Raw genomic sequence first — 24,045 nt, 5'->3', positions numbered from 1 at the left:
TAAATTATTCCAAAACCTGTCCCATTACTAGGTTCTGTTTATAAAAAAGTGTTTTCACAATCCTTAGACCCCACATAAGAATCAAACATGCTTGGGCCCACCGAGATAATCGGTGGATGGTCCTGAGGAGCCACAGTGAAAGAAATGACGTGCAAGAGTGCTTCGGGTTTTGGCCAAAGAAGGAAGGTAAAGGAATTTATGTTCCAGTGAGTCCGTAAGGGGACTGGGAGAGGATGGGGCAGGAAAGCGAGCCATCATTGAGTGCACTCTTTCTGAAGCAGACTCCGGAGCCCAGCAGCGCAGGCCAGCAGAGAGAGGGCTGCGGGGTGGCTGCAGGAACCATATCCGCAAAGGGCACGTGGAGGTGCACAGGTGCAGTGGCACAGGTGGTGCTGTGCACACCCCTGCTGGACTAAGTGGAGACAGAGGCAGCATCTGGACTGGGCTCTGTCACTGCTGCTGCACCACCCAGTCCCGCTCTGGCACCGAGCACGGCAGGGAAAGCCCCGGCAGCATGGCCAAAAGCATTCTCACAGTGGGTGTTGGCAGCGCCCGGAGCAGCAAGGAAGTCCATGACAGATGTCACAGTGGCTCCGGCCCAGGTCCCATGCCACCCACCTCTGGGGACATGCAGATCCCAAAGTGCCAACCGTGCAGGGAGCTAACAGGTAGGGACAAGAACCACTGACATTTAGAATGCAAGTAAGACCCCTCTATACCCAAAAACTGGAAAATTCCACTCACACAACTGAATATGTATAGGGATTTTTCACGGAGACTAACAGAGCTGCTGTGTGCTCAGTTCCCCAATCTGTTCCATGTCAAGCGGAACCCTCAGTCTCTGGCTGCTCTCCTACCTCCCTGGCTGCTCTGTTTCTTTCAACTCGTTCTTTCTCCTCCTAGATTCCACCGAATCTCTCAAAGGCCTGTCCCTGAACAGCCTTTCTGCATCTTTTTTATTCACTTAACACCTCCTGCATGATTTATTTTCCTACCAAATCTGCAGTACTTGTGTAAGGCTGGGGAGGAGGCCACAAGACCACGTCGACTTCGCACGGAACTGCGGGCTCTCTTGGCTGACACCAGCTGCGAGTCTGCAGCTCGGCTGTAATAGTTAATCATCTGTAAGAAGGGCTCGCAAAACTCCCTGAAGGGTGCTATGCTCGTGGTCACCTCTTAATACAACATAAGGGCCACAGATTAAAATCAATCAAGGGAAGAGATGTAGGGGGCAGAATCTAGGAGGGTCCCAAACACACAGCATGCAGGTGTCCCCCGCCAGTGGAGTTCTAGACAGAGCCGATTCCTCTGGGTAATGACAGGTGACCACACACAGAGTACTGCCAACCACAGAAGCTCATCTAGCCCTGGAGCCCAGAGTCTTTATTGGGGCTCTGCCAGTGCATGGCCTGAGGCCCCCAGGTAAACAGACACTTACGAGGCTGGACACTCCAAGAGCTTAGACATTATCACACAGAACTTAGGGAAAAGGCCAGACCTCTCTTTGGGCAATGTTAAATTCTTTACTACACCATTTGCTAGCTGCTCTTCCAAGCCCCAGACTCCTACTGCTAATTGTCTTTTTGATATCTACACCAGCTTCTTTAAACTAAAATGAATAAAGTCAAACTCAACAAAATTTCCCCAGACCAACTATGATTTCACTGTTCGTGTTAACAGTGCCAAATCTACTTTCCAAGAAGGAACTGAGGCAGTTTGTAAAACCACAATACAAGATACAAAATTAGAAGGAAATTGGGGCAAAGAAAAAAACAGCCCAGAAAAAAATCAAATAGAATAATGCTGCGGTGGAGTCAGGACACAGAACGCAGTGCTGGAAATTCCTGCTCACTTGGTAGAGCAAGGCTGCATGTTTATTTGGCTGGAAGTTTTTTTTTAATAGCCAAATAATATCCAATACCAAGAAGAAATAACAAGCAGATTGAAAATTCACAGGGTCCTTAAAAAAAAAAAAATGATGCCCAGAAGGCACTGCTCTCCTTCCAGGCACATCAAGGTTCAAGACTTGGAATGTTTTCGTTGCTGTCCTCCATATTCAGTTGTTTGTCAAATGATCAAGATGCTTCCTCTGTGGTGCTGTTTGCTTTTTGACCTCGCCTTTCTATGTATCTTCTCTCTCTAGTCATTCAAGATTCACAGATTAATCTTCTTTAAATATAGCAATTCCCTGTGCAAAATCTACAATGGTTTCTACTCACTGCTGTGTTTTTCTTTTTAAAAACATTTTTTTCCTACTTACAAGGAAATACATGCTCAATACAGAAAACCAAGAAAAACAAACAAAGAGGTAACACACACACACACACACACAAATCCTATAATCCACATGTAAGTAGGTATGGCAACCTTTACTTAGCAATTCTTTTTTTTAATGTTTATTTATTTTTGAGAAAGAGAGAGACAGAGCACGAGTGGAGGAAGGCTAAGAGAGAGGGAGACACAGAATCCGAACCAGGCTCCAGGCTCTAAGCTGTCAGCACAGAGCCCGACACAGGGCTCGAACTCACAAACTACAAGATCATAACCTGAGCTGAAGTCATACGTTCAACAGACTGAGCTCAAAGGACTGAGCCACCCAGCCGTCCCTACCTTCTTTTAAATAGAGATAAAATTTACATGCAATGGAAATCAACTGTCTTATGCACACAATTACCTGATTATTTGACAAATGTTTACACCCTAATCAACATGAAGAATATTTCTCCAAACCACAAGACTTCCTATGTTCTCTCTCCCAGTCATGTTCTTTGTCAGCTATCTATGTAGCCAATATTTCTCCTAGTCTGAGGCTGGTCTTTTTCATTTTTAAAAATGCCTTTTAATCTGCAAGTATTTTTTATTTTGATGAAATCCAATTTATTAATTCTTATTCTGTAGTTAATATGTCTTGCATATTCTCTAAGAAATCTTCCCTTACTCCAAGGCTGTGAAGATATCCTCCTACTTTTTTCTTTTTATAAGCTTTATACTTTTAGCTTTACATTTCAATCTATGATCCATCACAACCTGTAAAGAGACCTAAAAAATACCTACACATTTAACTGTAAAATCAGACACAATTAACAATGTCCACTCGTACCACTTCTATTCAACCTTATGCAGGAAGAAAGAGAAATAAAATGCATAAAGAATGTTAACAGGGGGCGGGGGGCGGGGAGTATCTGCAGTGAAAGGATAAATGACTGTATGTGCAGAAAATCCCAAGAAATTGACATAAACACACATGAATTGTTCTGTGTTCAACTTTGTATTTTTCACTATATATTCCTAACTGATGTTTTAATTTACTTCATGTACAAATTTCTTACCTTCATCTTCGTCCTCTACATCATGCTTCCAAACACCTCTTCAACCTAACCTACACATCAGCTTTTAGCTTGCTATTTGCTGGAAAAAAAGGTCACTTAGAGCTTTCCAGAGAACCTTCCCAGCCTGCAGGTGGGGTCAGAGAAGTGCCCTATGCTATCAACAAAGTCTAATAAATCCCAAGTGGCAAGGCCCCCTTTACATTTTCTATGAAGTCTTTTACCTCTAACCAAACAAACTTATTCCTCTAAAGGCAATCACAAATCTTTCATTTTTTTTTTCATCTTACACTTAACTACACAATAAAGATGAAAAGGGGTATTTAAAAAGTTTCTTGATCTGCTCTCTTCGGTCACTATTTAGCAAGCCACAGATTATTTTACTAGGTCCAGGGACAGACTGCGAACGCAAGACCAGCAGAGGTTCTGTCACTGACTAGTTTATATTCTAGCCCATGAAGTCTTAGTGGGGGCTGGTTTCTCACTCACCTTTATATTCCCTGTAGTAAAACACAACACTGTACACATAGTAAGCCTCAAAGAATTCAACTGTCATGCTAACTAAGGCTTAGGGATCAATACCCTGGTCAGCAGCAATTCACAGCACCAGGGTCTATCAGGCATCAGAATCTCCTCAGGCCCCATGAAAGAAATGTTAAGAAGGCCTATGTAATCAGTTCAAGAGCATCTATTATTCTGTTCATAGAGATAAAGAGAATTTCTTTTTAAGGCCTCAAGTGAGCCAAATTAAGCCAACTAATTTTATTTATTTTTTTTTTTTTATAAATTTTTTTTTTTTTTAACGTTTATTTATTTTTGAGACAGAGAGAGACAGAGCATGAGCGGGGGAGGGTCAGAGAGAGGGAGACACAGAATCGGAAGCAGGCTCCAGGCTCTGACCATCAGCACAGAGCCCGACGCGGGGCTCGAACTCACGGACCGCGAGATCGTGACCTGAGCCGAAGTCGGATGCCTAACCGACTGAGCCACCCAGGCGCCCCAAGCCAACTAATTTTAAAAACATAGACAACCATGGTGGGATTAAATATGTGCACAGCTTTAGTGATTTTAAGGAAAATAACTGTGAATGAATAAAGGTTATCATATATATTTATATGATATATATTTCTATATTTCTATATATATATATATAGAGAGAGAGAGAGAGACTAAAGACTACACTTCTATAAAACACCAGCTGTATGATACTGGTTTCTAAGGCAACCCTATGTAAGGTATATTCCTTGCTTTCTTTAAAAGAAGCTAAAGCTATAAGTCATAAGTCACATACTCTGAGAAAGACAAGGCTGATGAGAACGTAAACTGCCATTAAACTTTGAGAGTTATTAAAATTCAGCCAGTCTAAACTTTTTACAAGTCATCTGACATTTTTCTAGTGTGTGAATATTTACATTTTTATGCTATGTTTTGAAGAAGATATTCCTAAGCCGCAAAAGAAACAAACTGAATGTCACTCAAATATGTATAATAAAGACCTCTGGAGCATTACGGATAATTTTAAGATCCAGGGAGGAAATGCAAGATGTGCATTCCGACTTGTGCGTCCTTCACGGTACATCGACCTCCTCACTCCTGACATGCCTTCTGAGACACAGGTAACATCAGTACTGTCTGTCCCTTAGCTGGAGCCTAACACTAGAGACAATTCCTTCATCCAACCAAAAATATTTATTGCACTGTGTACAGTATACACGCAGTGGGGTTGACAAAATACACAGCCCTTGCCCACAGGCAATCTTCCAGACTGAGGAGAAGGAGATCACAGATGCATGCAAAAATACATGTGCAATTCTACACCATGACGACTACTGGGGGGTGGCAGGTTGTGACAGACACCATTGTAAGGGACACGGGGAGGGGCCTAATTAAGATGTGATTCGGGGTTCGATGAAGGCCTAAGGAAATGACACATGCTTACCAAGTCAGCCCATGAAAGTGCTGAAATCAGTATCTGCAGAAACAATACAGGTGATGAAACTGTACAAGGTGCCAACTTCCTGAAGGATGATTTAAGAGAGCCCAAACACAGGAGCTCCAAGGAGTCCATCAGTGCAGGCAGCAGGATGTTAACACAGCAAGGTGCCTAGGTCACCACGGACCAGTCCTTGTAGCAAATACATGCTGAGGGCCAGAAACATTTTGAAACATAAGGTAGGTCAAAGCAGTTAATTCCCCTTACACAGCAGGAAGTGAACGGAAGCCACTTCTTCGTGGTAGCCGTGGTGCTCTGGAGGCATAGCACATACCTTGGAGGAGCCTGCTGAGCCCGTGAAACATGTGCAGTGCGGGGCGTACTCCCAGGGGTCCCGACTCTGGATGTACAGTCCAGCCCGGGACCACGTACCAGGTGCCCCTAGCGGTTCCGATGCAGGTGGTACAAAGGTCACACTCTGAAAAGCCACTTTACACGGCAATCCCCCCTGAGCAGGGGGCTCTACCCCGTCCGTCGGAGAGACACTCACCAAATGAGCAGGATTGCACAAGGGCCTCCCGGAAGTGTCTGTTTATTGGCTCGCCCCGTGCCTGATCCGTGTTATCTCCTGGGCTTGGAAGTAAGAATCCAAACAAACTGCCCAGAAGCAACATCAAAACAAGATAGGAAGAGAGAAACCATGCTGACACAGCTCTCTCTCCAGAGGCCAGGGAAACAGGCCTAGCAGAGGGAGGCAGTGAGGCCACAAGGAGACCAGCACAAACACACACGCGGGAACAGTCCTGAGGGGAGAATGAATAAATGAAGACAGAGCAGAGGAAACTAAAATTCACATTTCCTAAGCACCTTCCCTGTACCAGGCAGTAAGGCACATACTTCATGTATTTGTCTCATTTTTATCCTCATAAAATCTTGAGTGGTACGATGTGGCTTTATGTTATATTACGCGGAGAGAGGATATTATATCACAGATGAAAAAGCTGAAGCCTGGATGGAAAGGAGCTTGTCTGAGGACACAGGACTGGGAAGCCAGATTTTGACCCCAGGACTCTCAGACACCGAGGCCATAATCCTCCTGAGTTTGGCGGGAGAGCAAAAACTGAGATGAGTGGGCACAGGCTGGCTATGCAGAAAGAGAACGCACAGGCAAGCAGAAAGGAGCAAAGAAGAATGCTTTATCAATATGAGAACTTTACACAGTGGCCTTTGTGCTCAAGTGGCTGAGGTTTCCTGTGTGTTGAGTGGGGAAAGACCCGTAAAGAGGTAAAAAGAAGGTAGAATGTTGAGATGCAATTTGGTTGGTGATGAATGATCCAGAAGGGCAGACACCCAGTTGCTTACTGCAGCTACCGCAGGGTGCGGAGATGGTGGGGGACTTTCCACACTCCACCCCCAACATAACCTATTTCCTAAGGTGAACAAAGAGTTCTTTTGTGAAGAGATAAAACAGGGTAGTGTGGTTTGTTGTTGATGGATGTTTTCTTTCTAAAAAGTGGCTGGCAGATTCATTCTCCAGGAATGAAGTCAAAGAAAACAGAAGTGACCAGAAGACAGAAAAGACACCTCACCAGACTAAGGGAATCATATTCCTGAACTGCCAAAGCCACCCCTGCCCTTCCCCTTCCTCAACAATTCAGTCCACAGTCATCATTAGATAGGGTAGAGCAGCGAAGATATCTGAGCACAGGCTAAGTAAGGCCGGAAGGGGACAGATGCCCAAAACAGCAGTGAGGATGACTGGTGATTCATCACATACAAGGAAATTAATCAAGCAATTAAACATAACAAGGATAATGAGAACCCAGCCTCTTATTTATCGAAGAAAGAAACTCGGAAGTATAGAAAGGGAGAAAATTGGGCTGAATTCCCTGGTATTAGAGTGGAATTAGAGATATCTGATTAATTTATGTGTTTTAATATATACATAAGCAAAAATAGAAACAGATATAAATATAGAAATAGATATAAACATAAAGGAAGAGTGTACGGGTGTCCCTAGCTCTAGGCTAAGGTATCTGGAAGCACTGTTGCCTCAACAGCAATAACCACATCTGATGCCTAGATCTTGTTTCCTAAGCACTATTCTCCACTAAAAGGAACGAGGGCTCCTTGTAGAAAGAGTGGATTCCAGGGCTGGAGTAGGGAAAATACGAGACAAGCCTGGAACAGTGTACTATACTTGAAAGTTGGAAAGAATGGCAGGGACATCTCAAAAGGATACAGAATCAACCTGAAGGAGCTCCTTATGGCCAAATTTGGGCCATCAAAATAAATAAGGAGAATAACTAATTAGAACTCACTGAACAAAAGGGAACTCCATGAATGAGCCCATCTGAGGTAACTAGAAAGAATGACCAGACACAGAGATGGATGGAAGGGACAGGTGGAGACAGGAAGAGGAAGGAAGAAGAGGGAGAAGGAAGCAAGTTAGTTGGCAGGGGGATATTTATAGTCTCAAAGTAACTCACAACAACATACAGTACTAACTAATTACCAGGAGGAAAGAGTAACTTCACAGGACAGATATCTGGCACACGCCATCTTAAACAAAATAACCAACACCAACTGTAATGGTGCAAACCAAACTCGCATACTACCTGACAAAACGCAGTAAGAACACTTCTCATAGAACAACACTGTTTTGATATTCCAAATTAAGAAACCTGGGAGTGCCTGGCTGGCTGGGAGAGCATGCTACTCTTATTCTTGGGGTTGTGAGTTCGGGCCCCATCTTGGGCACAGAGATAACTTAAAAAAAAAAAAACACCAAAAACAGCTACAAAATAAACAGTTTACCAAATTAAGAAGCCTTATACAAAATAATTGGCCTACAATCTTCAAAAATGTCAAAGTCAAGAAAAGACTAAGGAATTGTTCCAGATTAAAGAAACAAGTGTTAATAAAGAGAAAAACAAAACAAAACAAAACAAAAGTCCAAACTGGAATCATCCCCACCCCCCAACACAACAGCAAACCAAGACTTAATTCTAGTTTAAACCTAGCCCAGGAATGTGACCTTTTAAAAGTCAACCAGAAGTTTCCTGATAAGCACAAATGAGGTAATCTGCATGATAAAAATCCTGCTGCTCTCTACCCTCACCCCGCCCCAAAGGAAGATATTCTGTCAAGAAACAGTCCTTTCTTTTCTTCAGCTAGTAACTCCATGCCTCACCCTCAAAGTTCTCATTCTGTACAACTCCGGGAGCATCTCCACTTGCTAGATACAGGCGGGTGCTGCCCGGTTCATGAACTGCTTAATAAGGCCAGTTAGATCAGCTGCATTTTGTTTTTTAACCCAAGAAAACAAAATGTAGTATGAGTCTGGGAAGGACTGGTTTCATATAAAGGACGATATTGGCAACTGGCAAAACCTGAATGTTGTTTGAGGAATGAATAGTAGAGCTATAAACAATGTTAATGTCTTTTTTTTTTCATTTATTTATTTATTTTGAGAGAGATAGAGCATGAGCAGGGGAGGGGCACAGAGAGAGAGGGAGACACAGAATCTGAAGCAGGCTCCAGGCTCTGAACTGTCAGCACAGAGCCCGATGTGGGGCTCAAACCCACAAACTGTGAGATCATGACCTGAGCCAAAACCAAGAGTCAGATGCCCAACGGACTGAGCCACCCAGGGGGCCCCACAAAGGTCACTTCTTGATTTTGATGGTTGTATTATAGTTACAAAGAATAATGTACCTGACTGTAGGCAAAATTTACTAAATAACTCAGATGTGAATAATTAGCAAGTTGGAAACTTAAACTCTATTTGTGGCTGGGGGCGGGGGGCAGGGGATGGGGCACAGTTCTTGCCCCAGACATTCCCAATCAGTTCCACTGACCCCTTGAATGCATTTATGTCCATTACCTTAGACAAAATGTTCTGATCTAGATCACAAAATTCACAGAGCAAGGTGTCTACTACATGTAATGCTGACTGGAAGCAGAAGTTACTTGCCAGAGTCAGGAATGAGACAGAGAGACAGAGAAGCTTACATCTCTCACATGTTTCAGTGAGGCTGACTTTAGTACTGGTTCGAGTTCAGCAAATGTTACCTAAAATCAGCCCTGACCGTGCAATCCTTCATTCACAGCCCTGTATTTCGGTCTGAGGTGTCTGTCCCCTCTGCTGCTCTACAGAGATGGTACAGGGATAAATGAGAGTACTGGTTACACCTCCTGACCCACACACTCAAGTGCCAGATGTGAGAACAAGAGCTCCCATTCCCGCACGGTAGAGCCCATGTGCTAAAAGAACTGTTCCTGCAGACCAAGCTAACAACACGGCCTAAGCAGTGAGATCAAAGACAACTGTCCAAATCTCCTCTTCAAACAACTTCATTTGTGAACCAAGAAATGCAGATTTAGAGGGAGGATGTAAAACCTCTATCTTTTCACCTTTCCACAGGCTCTGTTATGTTCCATACCGGATGGCTTAGACCTTTGAGGTCATAATCACTACTCCTCCAAATGCTAAAGATCTACGTTCTTTTTTCTAAGGAAAACATTGATTCCATGTGTAGAAACCCACACCTATGGTGTGGAAACCCACTCTATGGTTAGAGTAGAAGATGAGTTCTTAAACTTTTACAACAGAACATAATTTTCTCTTCCTCTTAATGGAGACTTAAAAAGTTTCTAATGGTACTCCATAACCAACACCCAGATGGCCTGCAATCACTAGATAAATTCATACAAGACACTATGGAGTCAGGGATTCATTAATACTCTATGGCCTGACCAGGTATCCATCTCCTGCCATCTATTATTTTTCTGTATAGAATCTGATCTACTTTGGGTGCCTCAGTGGCACAATCAGTTGAGTGTCCGACTCTTGGTCTCAGCTCAGGTCATTGTCTCACGGTTTGTGGGGTTTTTTTTTTTTTTTTTTTTTTTTAACGTTTATTTATTTTTGAGACAGAGAGAGACAGAGCATGAACGGGGGAGGGGCAGAGAGAGAGGGAGACACAGAATCGGAAGCAGGCTCCAGGCTCTGAGCCATCGGCCCAGAGCCCGACGCGGGGCTCGAACTCACAGACTGTGAGATCGTGACCTGAGCTGAAGTCGGACGCTTAACCGACTGAGCCACCCAGGCGCCCCTGGTTTGTGGGTTTAAACCCTGCATCAATCCCAAGCCCTGCTGGGGATTCTGTCTCCCTGTCTGTCTCTCAAAATAACTAATAAAAATAAAATTCTTTAAAAAAAAAAAGGGGGGCGGGGGGAATCTGATTACATTGAACTTAATCAGTAGCAAGTCAGTGTCTCATCAATTGTTCAGAAGCTCAGAATTCCAGACTGTGATAATCTACTAAAGAGAATGAAAGTCCAAAAAAGAGAGAGAGAGAATATGAAAGTCCAAATGAGTAAATTAAGTAACAAAGAGGTGGTCAAATGGACACATCAACCTCCCTTTCTCCTACATTCTCAGAGTCCAGTCTACACAAAGTATACAGTCTGGATCACACTGTCCTCAATATTCATCACACAACATGCTTGCCTTTTAGGAGTTTAACTATATGCTCTTGATCTTTACAAAGCAATACAAGAACACTTCACCTGAGTAATTTCTATGTCTTCTGTGAAATCACAGCTAAAAACACAATCCACTGTGTCACACAATGGCAAAGCCCACAGAATGTCTTTTTCACTGAGTACAATGCCAGGAAAAAGTCTGTCTCTGTAAACAAATGAGCAGGCTTTCTTTCCACTGACAATGAATACTATGTAATTCAATGTTATACAGAGAAAAGGACTGGTTCCTTGTTACTCTTAGTCTGAAAACTTAAAGTCAATTGCCTTGCACAACCGTTACACTGGCTCCCCTCAGGAGCCTGGTACCTTCTAGTCTCTATGCTCTTCTTAGATAGCTGCTGCTGTTTTTATCCTTAACTGTCCTACTTACAGTATCTTTAATTCTATTAGCAGATTAAAATCCTCTTGAAAGTATGTATGTACATATGTATATACTGTCTATCTCTTACAGTTTTCCTTCTGCTGTCTCTTACCTTTTCTGGTACCACTCTATACTTAATGATCTAGAAATTAAAAATGAGGGGCACCTGGGTTGGTTACACATCTGACTCTTGGCTTTGGACCAGGTCACGATCTCACAGTTCGTGTGACGGAGCCCCAGGTCAGGCTCCACACTGACAGCACAGAGCCTGCTTGGAATTCTCTCTCTGCCCCTCCCCCACTCACGCTCTCCCTCTCTCAAATAAATAAACATTTAAAAAAAAAAAAAAAAAGGGTGTTGACACCAAGAGGTGAATTTAACAAAGACCACACAGTCTGCGTCAGTGACAAGCAGGCACGATCACCTTTGCAGTAGTCGGCGGGGTCCTCCTGCTCTTCATCATCTGATCCCAGGATCTCCTCCTCTGGCTCCGGGGGCGTGGGGTCTGGCAGAGGCGGTGGCGGTGGTGGAGGCGGCGGTGGCGGAACTAAGGGAGCTTTCTGCTGAGGCTCCGGCCTGAAACGGGAGAAGGAGAATTCCTATTTACTCAGAAGCCAATCTTGCATTATGGACACACATGAGAGTTTCTTAACACAAGAAAAAAATAAACCTGTCACACACTAACTAGAAATGCTGGTTAATGCACCGCGTCCATTTTAGCTAAATTCAAGTAAGGTTTCAATATACAGGTCCAGAAGAAAAAAAAAAAATCACACTCTGCAGGCACATTTTCACTCAGAGCTTCAAAATTTCGTAAGTCCTGACAATATTATGAAATAAAGGGGAAACAGAAAGAGAACCCCCCCCCACCCATGCTATATAGCCTTATTAAGTTAGAACACATCCCACAGAGATTATAAAAAGACAGATGAAAGCAGCTCTGAGCTTATAAAAGGACTTATTTTCCATTATTTTAAAATCAGAATTCCTTTTCCCATAGAAACAGTACAATGTGGTTAGGTTTCCGGGATAACTCGTAAAAGCTAATACATGCTATTAACTGATGTACAGTTATTTTCATTAAGGAATTCAGCCATCTATCTCCCTTGCTTATCAAGAATACTACCCCAAACTGGAAATTAAACAATGAAAACACCCACTGTCAGTCAAATACAAAAGCAGCACATACATTAATGCAAGGTTTCCAAGGTTTGCAAAATGCTAATTTCCAAATGTCACAAAAAGGCTAAATAATGGTTAGTCTGCTCTTTTATAAAAGATAAGAAAACCCACAATACAAAAAAATGTTTCTAAGCTTGAGAGATTACAGATGAGAGCCTTCTTTCAGGTATCTAGAGAAACTCGAGGAGAAACTCTTCCTGAGCCAGCACACAGAGTGCACGAACAGGCAAGGGAAATCGGGCTGACAGAGGTGTTCTCCAGAGAGGTTCACAGGGTAAGGAGGGGGTCTCTAGTCTGGGAAGCAAGGGGAACCCCATAAGCACTGATGTGTGCACAGCTGCTCTTCTTTTTGGACTGCCAGTAGTTGTGCCCCCCTTCGAAAAGCACCTTTTGAGACTGCTCCTCCCTACACAAGGGAAGGCTGGTTCTGATCCACTTTCTTCACTGTCGTACCGCTCAGAGCACAGACGGCTGAAGCTGACTCTACAGGCCTGGAACCTTCAGGCCGGCTGTCACAGGCAGCAAGCTCATCTGCAGTTGCCAGTAGAGGCAGGGCCAGCAGAGCCACCTGACCCCGGCCCCTCTCTAAGCCGGACCTCTAAATTCTTCCCAATCTGATAGCCCCCAAATAGCATTTACTGTATTGCTTTTAGCCTAAATTGGCTAAAGGTCACTTATGTGGTTTGCCACCAAAACTCAAAGTGCCACAGGCAACAAAGGGGGGTAGGGTGGAAGGCAGCAGAAACCCAGCAGTCACGAGGAAGGGGTGGGGACTGTGCAGCACAGGTAACCTGAAAGGCAAGCACTGGCAAGTTGAGTATCTTTGGCAGAGTGACTAAGGAACGCTTATGAGCTGAAAACGACCTGTATTGATTGCTATTTGCTACAATTTATGAAGACTCAAAGTTACAGCTCCCAGGGTGACAAACGTTAGGAACAGGGTGGTGATCACATCCTGAGTTAACCACTGCTCAAGATGGAGCCCTGGAAGGGGATAATCACAACCAAACACCCACATCACTGCCAGAATACATCCAAAAATACATCTAACAGACCTTATGGAAGTGTACTAATCTTTCTGGCAGCCTTGCAAATGCTCCTTTCCTTTTTAACATACATGTTCTTACTGAAAGTAGAATGGCAATGCACAAAAGAGAGGCTGGAAGAAGGGGAGGCAGGAGAGGGCTGCACCAGAGGGAAGGGGAGGGGAGCAAGATGAATGGTCTCACAAGAGCCATTCATTCATTCTTCGGGGCTGTGAGCAGAAACTACTGAGCTGACCAATGTGCTCAATCAGAAACGCTTAGAAATTTTACACGAAAAAATGAGGAGATTCTCCAAATTTAAAAGAAAACATGTTATATTCCCTATAGAAACTATGTAACAATTAATGAAAAGAACAGAACTGGAGAATCTTCTACCTGTGCTCCGCACTACAGACCCTTCGGCCAGGTAATTAATTCACTGTAGTGGGGACTGTTTTGTACACTGTAGAATGTTATAAGCATCCCTGGCCTCAAGACATTAATGTCAGTAACATCCACACCCCACCACCAGTTGTGACCATCAAAAACTATGTCCAGAAATTAACAAATTCCCTGGGGACAAAATCATACCCATTTGAGAACCACTGCTCTAACAAGTGTTTTCTGTACTTAGCTTTATTCCTACAGAGTAGACTGTATCTGTAATAAGGGAAAACAAATTCTCATTTTCATGGGCCTATTTTCTCTCATTTGAGAGGCTCATCATAATGTGTTTCTCTTAATTATTGTCCCCCCATTTGCTGAGCTGTCCACATCACTTAACAAAATTGTCAGACCCTCTGGTCTCAACGAGCAGGCAGGCACCTCGTCTCCCTCCAGTGAGGGCCACACTGAACAGGCAGGCAGAAAGCTCCCCCAAGGCCACTTATTTCTCTCAAGTTAAAGGAAGGAGTCAGGGTACCTTGAAGTAGAAAGGAAGTTGAGTAATGTTGAAGTAATATTTCAACTATCACATCCTAACACCTAGGGTATGCTGTCTAATCAGTGGGCACTGGCCACATGCCTGTACTGAGCACTGGAAATGGGACGAGAGTACAAATCAAGACATGCTACATGCATAAAATACATACCGGATTTCTGAGATTTCATACAAAAAATGTAAAATATTTTATTAATAAGTTTACATTTATTATATGGTAAAATGTAGAACTACATTATAGTTCTACTGGACAGCACCACCCTAGGCTCTTCAGATAAAAACCAGAGGAGTACTTGGCCTAAAAAATCAGAGATTCCTGGTCATACCAATGATGGTGAATTTTTCTAAGGCTTCTCCTAGTAACATGCCTCACATCAATGATCACCAACTATCAAATCACTTAAATCGTCATAGTAAGGTTCAGAACAACGTAACTGCCAAATGTTATGGTGCTGATCATGATTCTTTTTCATATCATTCATCCTTGTTACTGCCTACCACATAGGAGAAACACAAGTAAATATGTCTTAGGGCAGGTATAGGCACAAGAGGAGGAGGCCACACCATCTTGAAGGCTGGATTCTTCAAAGTGGATTCTTGTGGCTTCCACGGTATTACTTTAATTAAGCCTGGTTAAATCTCAACTATTTAAAAGATCCAGAGGTAGCAGGCAGTTTATATCACCAAGTACATACTTAAAAAATATACCCACAGATTTTAAAAGTACCTTTTCATCAATCCTAATGAGAACCATCAAAAAGTTATTTCACAGAATAATTACTAGAAGCACTGGGGAGGAGTCAAGATGGCGGAGCAGCATGGAAACCTGAGCTTGTCTCCTCCCTGAAATGCAGCTACATCAGCACCAAATCACTTTGAACACCTAGGAAATTGATCTGAGGATTAACGCAACAATCTTCGTAACTTGAGCCGTAGAACTTGGCACATACGCAGTGCAGGCAGGTGAACCGGGGGAGACAAAGAAGCCGTGGAGGGTGGTGAGCTATTTTGGCAGAGAGAGAAAGAGAAAGGCAGAGAGAGCAGTGCATCGGGATCGTACAAGAAAAGCACTCCCCACCAAAGTAGCTGCAGAGAAAGAGAGAAAGAGAGAAAGAGTAAAAACCCTCGCAGGGGACTGAACAAGAAACCTGTTCCCCAAAACCACTGCCAGGGAGAAAGAAGAGGATTCAATACCACCAGGATTCTATAAACAGTGGAGCATAGACTCTGAAGTTCCTGAGCTCAGTGCCTGGCAGTGCTCTGGTGAGGAAGTAGGGCGAATCCCCAGGAGCAGGCTGCAGGGTCTGAGGGGTCTGTGTGCCACACAGGGAGAAGTGGTTGCCCTGCTTGGAGTGTATTTGGTAGAGGCCATATGGCCTCCCCTGGGGCAAAGGTCCCAGTGGACCCTGGAGAGCAGCACATATGCTGGTATAGGGACTCAAATGCCAGAGTGCCATGAAACCCGGCACTGGCTGGGTGTTGTGATTTGCCATAATCTCTGAATCACTGCCACTGCGATTGCATGAACATTTTTCTGGCGTAGGGTGGCACTCGGCCATCACTCAGTAAGACCCTCCCCAGAGAGTCAGCATAGGTCCAAGCCACCGGGGACTCTGAAGCGTGGAATTCTGAAACAAAACCCCATCTAAGATAAAACTCTAGAAGGAGGTGCCACCTGGCAGCAGACAGCTTGAACACGGACAGGGTAGAGACAGGGAGTAGACAGAGGGCTGACAAAGGAGGGGCTTGATCGCGGGTCAGTGAGAACTCAAAGTTCCTGTGCTAGATACTAGGGAGCTGGGTGAAGCCATTTCCACCTCCCCTGTGCACACACAGCACACAGGCACATGGATCCACCCCAGTAAGCTAAGCAGAGCCACCTAGTGGAGAATGGAGCAATTACATCAAGCTCCACCCATCTGCACCCTCCAAGCACAGGCACCAGAAGACCAACATAAATCACTCCACCAGCTTAGTGTATGGACTATAGAATCCTTCGTAGTTTCAGTTCTAAGGGACACTGGATGTAACTTCATTCAGGTTTCATTCTGTTTGCTGGTTCCTTTATGTGTTCGTTTTCTTTGCTTCAGTTTTTGCTTAAAATGTTCTTTTTTTCTTTGTTTTCTTTCTTTCTTAGATACAGAAAGAAAAACTTGTTTTTTACTTCATTTTTTATTTTTAAAAATTTTTTATTCTATTTCATTTTATTTTCTTTAATTCTATTTTATTATATATGAGTTTTTTACTTTTCAAAGTTCTTCTTACCTTTTTTTCCCCTTTCCTTTCCCTTTTTCCTGTATTCCATAAAACTTCTTTCAACAAGTAGAACAAAACTCACCTAGGATCTAGCTTCCTTTTTTTTGATATTTTGTTTTGTTTTTAATTTTTATTTTATTAATTTTTTTTTCTTCCAAAATGACAAAACGAATGAATTCACCCCAAAAGAAAGAACAGGAAGAAATGAAAGCCAGGAACTAAATCAACATAGGTATAAGATGTGTGAACTAGAATTAGAACCATGATAATAAGAATACTAGTTGGGGTGAAAAAAGCATAGAAGACATAAAAGAATCCCTTTCTGCAGAGACAAAAGAAATAAAATCTGGGGTGCCTAGGTGGCTCAGTCAGTTAAGCATCCAACTTTGACTCAGGTCATGATCTCGTAGTCTGTGAGATCGAATCCCACATTGGGCTCTGTGCTGACAGCTCAGAGCTTGGAGCACGCTTTGGATTCTGTCTCTCTATCTCCCCCTCTCCTGCGCATATTTTGTCTCTCTCAAAAATACATAAACATTAAAAAAAATTTTTTTTAAAGAAAGCTATAAAATACAGTAAGGCTGAAATTTAAAATGCTACAACTAAGATACAATCTCAAATAGATGGATGCCACAACACCAAGAATGGATCAAGCATTGAATTAGCATTATAGAGAATAATGAAGCAGGAAAAAAAAAGAGGGATACAAAGGCAAAAGATCATGATACAAGACTTAAAGAACTCAAGTGACTCATTAAAAGGTAGTAACACCCAAATCATAGGAGTCTCAGAAGATGAAGAGAGAGAAAAAGGGACAAAAGGTTTATGTGAGCAAATTATAGCAGAAAACTTTCCTTATCTGGGGAAGGACACAGACATCAAAAAACAAGAAGCACAGGGAACCATCATTAGATTCAACAAAAACCAACCATCACCAAGGCATATCATAGTCAAATTAGCAACATATACAGGCAGGAAAGAATTATGAAAGCAGCAAGAGGGAAAAAAAAAAGTCCTTAACCTGTAAGGGAAGACAGATAAGTTCACAGCAGACCTATCCACAGTAACTTGGCAGACTAGAAAGGAATGGCAGGATATATTCTGAATCAGAAAAATATGCAGTCAAGAATTCTTTATCCAGCAAGGCTGTCATTCAAAACAGAAGGCGAGATTAAAAGTTTCCCAAACAAAATCTAAAGGAGTTCATGATCACTAAACCAGCCCTGCAAGAAATTTTAAGGGGGTACTCTGGAGAAACAACAAAACAAAACAAAACCTCAAAAGGAACAAAAACTAGAAAGGATCAGAACATCACCAGAAACACCAACTCTACAGGCAACCCAATGACACTAAATTCCTATCTTTCAGTACTCACTCTAAATATAAATAAACTAAATGCTTCAATCAAAAGACACAGGGTATCAGAATGGATAGGAAAACAAGACCCATCTGTATGCTGCTTACAAGAGACTCATTTTAGACCTAAAGACACCTGCAAATTGAAAGTAAGGGGATGGAGAATCACCTATCATACCAATGGTCATCAAAAGAAAGCTGGAATAGCCATACTTACATCAGACAAACTAGATTCTAGAATAAAGACTGTAACAAGAGATGAAGAAGGGCACTATATCATAATTAAAGGGTCTATCCACCAAGAAGATCTAACAATTGTGAATATTTATGCACGCAATGTGAATGCACCCGAATATATAAATCAAGAAACTCATTTATTATAATACCATAATAGTAGAGGACTTCAACACCCCACTTACAACAATGGACAGATCTTCTAAGCAGAAAATCAACAAGGAAACAATGGCTCTGAATAACACACTGGACTGGATGAACTTAACAGATATATTCAGAACGCTTCATCCTAAAAAGGAATACACATTCTTCTTGAGTGCACTGGAATATTCTCCAGAATAGATCCTGTACTGGGTCACAAATCAGCTCTCAACAAGTACAAGATCACACCTTGTATATTTTCAGATCACAATGCTATAAAACTTGAAATCAACCACAAGAAAAAATTTAGAAAGACCATGAATACTTGGACATTAAAGAACATCCTACTAAAGAATGAATGGGTTCACCAAGAAATTAAACAGGAAATTAACAAGTACATGGAAGCCAATGAAAATAACAACACGACAGTCTAAAACTTCTGGGATGCAGCAAACGCAGTCAGAAGAGGGCAGTATATAGCAATCCAGGCCTTCATAAAGAAGGAAGAAGGGTCTCAAATACCCAACCTAACCTTACACCTAAAAGAGCTCGAAAAAGAACAGCAAATAAAGCCCAAAACCAGCAGAAGAAGGGAAATAAAGATAAGAGCAGAAATCAATGATATCAAAGAAGAAAAAAAAAAAAAAAAACAACCAAAAAAACAGAACAGATCAATGAAACCAGGAGCTGGTTCTTTGAAAGAATTAACAAAACTGATCACCCCCTAGCCAGATTGATCAAAAAGAAAAAGGAAAGGACCCAAATAAGTAAAATCACGAATGAAAGAGGAGGGATCACAACTAACACTGCAGAAATATGAACAATAATAACAGAATATTATGACCAATTATATGTCAACAAATTGGGCAATCTGGAAGAGACAGACAAATTCCTAGAGACATATAAACTACCAAAACTGAAACAGGAAGAAATAGAAAATTTGAACAGACCCATAACCAGTAAAGAAATTGAATCACTAATCAAAAATCTCCCAACAAGTAAGAATCCAGGGCCAGAAGGCTTTCCAGGGGAATTCTACCAAACATTTAAAGAACAGTTAACATGTATTCTTTTGAAGCTGTTCCAAGAAAAAGAAATGGAAGGAAAACTTCCAACCTCATTCCACAAGGCCAACATTACCTTGATTCAAACACCAAAGATCCCACTAAAAAGGAGAACTACAGACCAATTTCCCTAATGAACAGGGATGCAAAAATCATCAACAAGATACTAGCAAAATGGATCCAACAATACATTAAAAGAATTATTCACCACAATAAAGCGGGATTTATTTCTGGGATGCAGGGCTGGTTCAATATCCACAAATCAATCAATGTGATACATCACATTAATAGAAGAGAAGATAAGAACCACATGAGCCTCTCAATATATGCAGAAAAAGCATCTGACAAAATACAGCATCCTTTCTTGATAAAAACCCTCAAGAAAGTAGGGATAAAAGGATCATACCTCAAGATCATAAAGGCCACATATGAAAGACCCACCGCTAATATCATCCTCAATGGGGAAAAACTGAGCTTTCCCCATAGGGTTAGGAACATGACAGGGATGTCCACTCTCACCACTGTTGCTCAACATAGTGTTGGAAGTCCTAGCCTCAGCAATCAGACAGCAGAAAGAAACAAAAGGCACCCAAATCAGCAAGGAGGAAGTAAAACTTTCATTCTCTGCAGACGACATGATACTCTATGTGGAAAATCCAAAAGATTCCACCAAAAACTGCTAGAACTGATACATGAATTCAACAAAGTTGCAGTACATAAAATCAATGTACAGGAATAAGTTGCATTTCTATACACCAATAATGAAGCAGCAGAAAGAAATATCAAGGAATCAATCCTGTTTTCAATTGCACAAAAACCCATAAAACACCTAGGAATAAACCTAACAAAAACAGTGAAAAACATATATGCTGAGAACTATAGAAGGCTTATGAAAGGAATTGAAGACACAAAGAAATGGAAAAACATTCCAGGCTCATGGATTAGAAGAACAAACAGTGTCAAAATGTCGATACTACCCAAAGTAATCAACATACTCAATACAATCCCTATCAAAAAAACACCAGCATTCTTCACAGACCTAGAACAATTCTAAAATTTGTATGGAACCAGAAAAGACTCCAAATAGCCAAAGTAATGTTGAAAAAGAAATTCAAAGCTGGAGGCATCACAATTCTGGGCTTCAAGCTATATTACAAAGCTGTACTTATCAAGACAGTATGGTGGCAGCACAGAAACAAGACACATAGATCAATGGAACAGAACACAGAACCCAGAAATGGACCCACAAATGTATGGCCAACTAATCTTTGCCAAAACAAGAAAGAATACCCAATGGAAAAAAGATGGTCTCCTCAGCAAATGGTGTTGGGAAAACTAGACAGCCACATGCAGAAGAATGAACCTGGACCACTTTCTTACACCATACACAAAAATAAACTCAAAATCAGTGAAAGACCTAAACGTACGACAGGAAGCATCAAAATCCTAGAAGAGAGAACAGGCCCTTCACCACAGCAACTTCTTACTTGACATGTCTCTGGAGGCAAGGAAAACAAAAGCAAAAACCAACTATTGGGACCTCATCAAGATAAAACAATCAGCAAAACTAAAAGGCAACCGATGGAATGGGAGAAAGTATTTGCAAATGACGTTATCAGACAAAGGGCTAGTATCCAAAATACAAAGAACTTACAAACTCAACACCCAAAAAACAAATAATCCTGTGAAGAAATGGGCAAATGACATGAATAGACACTTTTCCAAAGACATCCAGGTGGCTAAGAGACACATGAACAAATGCTCATCACCCATCATCAAGGAAATACAAACCATAACCACAATGAGATCGATACCACCTCACCCCTGTCAGAATGGCTAAAATCAACAACTCAAGCAACAACAAGATGTTGGTAAGGATGCAGAAAAAGAGGAACCCTTTTGTACTGTTGGTGGGAATGCAAACTGGTGCAACCACTCTGGAAAACAGTATGGAGGTTCCTCAAAAAATTAAAAATAGAACTACCCAAACCCAGCAGTTGCACTACTAGGTATTTAACTAAAGGATACAAAAATTCTTATTTGAAGGGGCACATGCACCCCAATGTTTACAGCCGCACTATCAACAATAGCCAAAGTATGAAAAGAGCAAAATGTCCATCAACTGACAAATGGATAAAGAAGATGTGGTTTATATATACAATGGAATATTTATTACTCAGTGACCAAAAAGAATGAATTCTTGCCATTTCCAATAACATGGATGGAACTGGAGTGTATTAGGCTAAGCGAAGTCAGTCAGAGAAAAAGAAGTATCATATAATTTCACTCATATGTGGAATTTAAGAAACAAAACAGATGAATATAGGGGAAGGGAAGCAAAAGTAAGATAAAAACAGAGAGGGATTTAAAAAAAAAATTTACACAGGCAGGGGGGCGTGCCTGGGTGGCTCAGTTCATTAAACATCCAACTTGGGCTCAGTTCATGATCTTGAGGTTCATGAGTTCAAGCACTGCATCACGCTCTGAATGGAGCCTGCTTCGGCTTCTGTGTCTCCCTCTCTCTGTCCCTCCCCCGCTCATGCCACCCCCCTCAAAAATAAAAATAAACATTAAAAGAAAATTTAAAAACAGAGAGGAAGACAAACCATAAGAGACTCTTAAATACAGAGAACAAACAGAGGGTTGCTGGTGGGTATTGGATGGGGGGATGGGCTAAATGGGTGATGGGCTTTAAGGAGGGCATTTGTCGGGATAAGCACTTGGTGTTACATGTAAGTGATGAATCACTAAACTCTACTGCTGAAATTGTTATGTTAACCAACTGGGATTTAAATTAAAAAATAATAATTAAAAAAGGGTTGTTAGAAGCCCTTAGCAAGCCATGCAGGGAACCCATAAATATTTTCAACAAGGGTGCCAACACAATTAAATGGTGAACGAATGGTCTTTCCAACAAATGGTACTGGGACAAATGGTTATCTGCATGCAATAAAATGAAGTCATAACCCTACCTCACACACACATAAAGATTAACTCAAAATGGATCAAAGACTTAAATAAAGGAGCTAAAACTCCAAAACTCACAGGAAAAAAATACAAGTAAATCTTCATGATCTTGGGCTCAACAATGTTTCTTAGATTTGACACTAAAAGCATATGCAAGTGGACTTGATCAAAATTAAGAGCTTTTGTGTTTCAACACCACCAGAAAGTAAAGTCATCATGTAATGATGGAAGAAAGTATCTGGAAACCATACAAGATAAGGGTCTTGTATCTAGAATGTAAAAAGAACTCTTGCATAACTTGACAAAAAAAAATTTAATAGGAAAAAGATTAAAATAGACATTTCTCCAAAGATGACCTATAAATGACCAATAAATATATGAAAAAATGTTCAGCATCATTAGTTCTTTGGGAAATGGAAATCAAAACCACAATGACAAGTACTGTCGAGAATGAAGAAAGTAGAACCCTGAATTGTAACAGTAGTGTTCTATGGCCCAGCTGCTTTGCAAGCTGGCAGTTCCTAAAAACGTTGAATTCAGAGTTATCACATAACCCAGCAATTCCACTTCCGGGTATAATACCCAAAAGGAATGAAAACATATGTCCCCACAAAATCTTGTGCGAAAATATTCATAGGACATTATTCGTAGCAGACCAAAAATGTGCATCGAGTGATAAATGAATAAATAAAATGTGGTTAAATAAAATGGTAACATTATTCAGCAATAAAAAGGAATGAAAGTACTGTCACACGCTACAACATGGGTGACCCTTGAAAACATTACGCTAAATGAAAAATGCTAGGCAGAAGAGACCACATGTTATAGGATTCCATTTTATATAAAAATGTCCACACTAGGCAAATGTATAGAGAACAGAGTAAATTAGTAGTTGCTGAGGGCTGAGGGTAGGGGAAAGAAAGAAGAAGGGGAATGGGGATTGACTGTTAACAGGTACAGAGCACCTGCAAAAAGCTGTTTTTTAAAAAACAAAAGGTTGCACAACTATATAATATCTTTTTCTTTTTAAGAGAGAGAGAGAGCATGTCTTGCAAGTGAGAGAGGGGCAGAAGGCAAGGGAGAGAGAGAATCTTAGGCAAGCTCCACACCCAGCGTGGAGTCCAATACGGGGCTCAATCTCACAATCTCATGAACTGTGAGATCATGACCTGAGCAGAAATCAAGAGTTGGGTGCTTAACCGACTGAGCCACCCAGGCACCCCGTATACTATCTTTTAATGTCCACTCTCCAAGAAAAATTAGAAATAACTATCTTTAGATTTAGAAAACCTGCTACATATGGTCTCCTTCACAACTGCCCAGCCACATTTACAGTGAAAGGTAATACATAGTTCCGTAAAAACCAGACTGAGAGTCTACCTAAATGTCCAAGTTTACACGAGGCACGAATTTAAAGAACATGCTCTCATATGACATCAACAATGTACCACCCTTAGCAACTAGAGTAAAAAATTTAGAAACTAGTCATTTAGGTTTTTCACAAAGAATTACATTTATTTTGCCCTACATTAAACACAAGTAAATATTCCCGTTACTCCAAACATAAAAAATGCAGTTTAAGAAAAAACACAAAATATTTTCTTCAAATATTACAATACTAAGATGATTTTATCATGTTTATCTACTGCATACTGTATTTCTCAAGTACATTTGCTCTACCACAAAGGGGAGGAAAACCGAACCCTAGCA

At 41.5% G+C, this 24,045-nt stretch overlaps 1 protein-coding gene across 24 annotated transcripts in view; it reads right to left on the bottom strand.

Annotated features, from left to right (window-relative positions):
* The window catches only part of SRPK2 (SRSF protein kinase 2), a 393,623-nt gene that overhangs the window by 202,118 nt on the left and 167,460 nt on the right, over positions 1-24,045 (bottom strand). For 21 of the 24 annotated variants that reach the window (XR_009610358.2, XR_009610356.1, XM_060633812.3 and 18 more), the window contains one exon: positions 11,595-11,746. Coding sequence is in view for 21 of the 24 variants with exons in the window: in XM_060633812.3 (XP_060489795.1) it covers positions 11,595-11,746 (152 nt within the window). In the remaining 3 variants the exon portion in view is untranslated. Of the gene's footprint in view, positions 1-5,265; positions 5,562-5,593; positions 7,124-11,594; positions 11,747-19,774; positions 19,877-24,045 lie in introns of those variants that run through there. The other 3 variants (XM_060633806.3, XM_060633823.3, XM_060633825.2) reach the window with 3 other exon arrangements.

The sequence above is a fragment of the Panthera onca genome, chromosome A2, assembly GCF_046562875.1.
Source record: "Panthera onca isolate mPanOnc1 chromosome A2, mPanOnc1 haplotype 2, whole genome shotgun sequence".
Taxonomy (NCBI): domain Eukaryota; kingdom Metazoa; phylum Chordata; class Mammalia; order Carnivora; family Felidae; genus Panthera; species Panthera onca.
The sequence above is the reverse complement of the archived record's forward strand: the minus strand, read 5'-3'. Positions and strand labels throughout refer to the sequence as shown.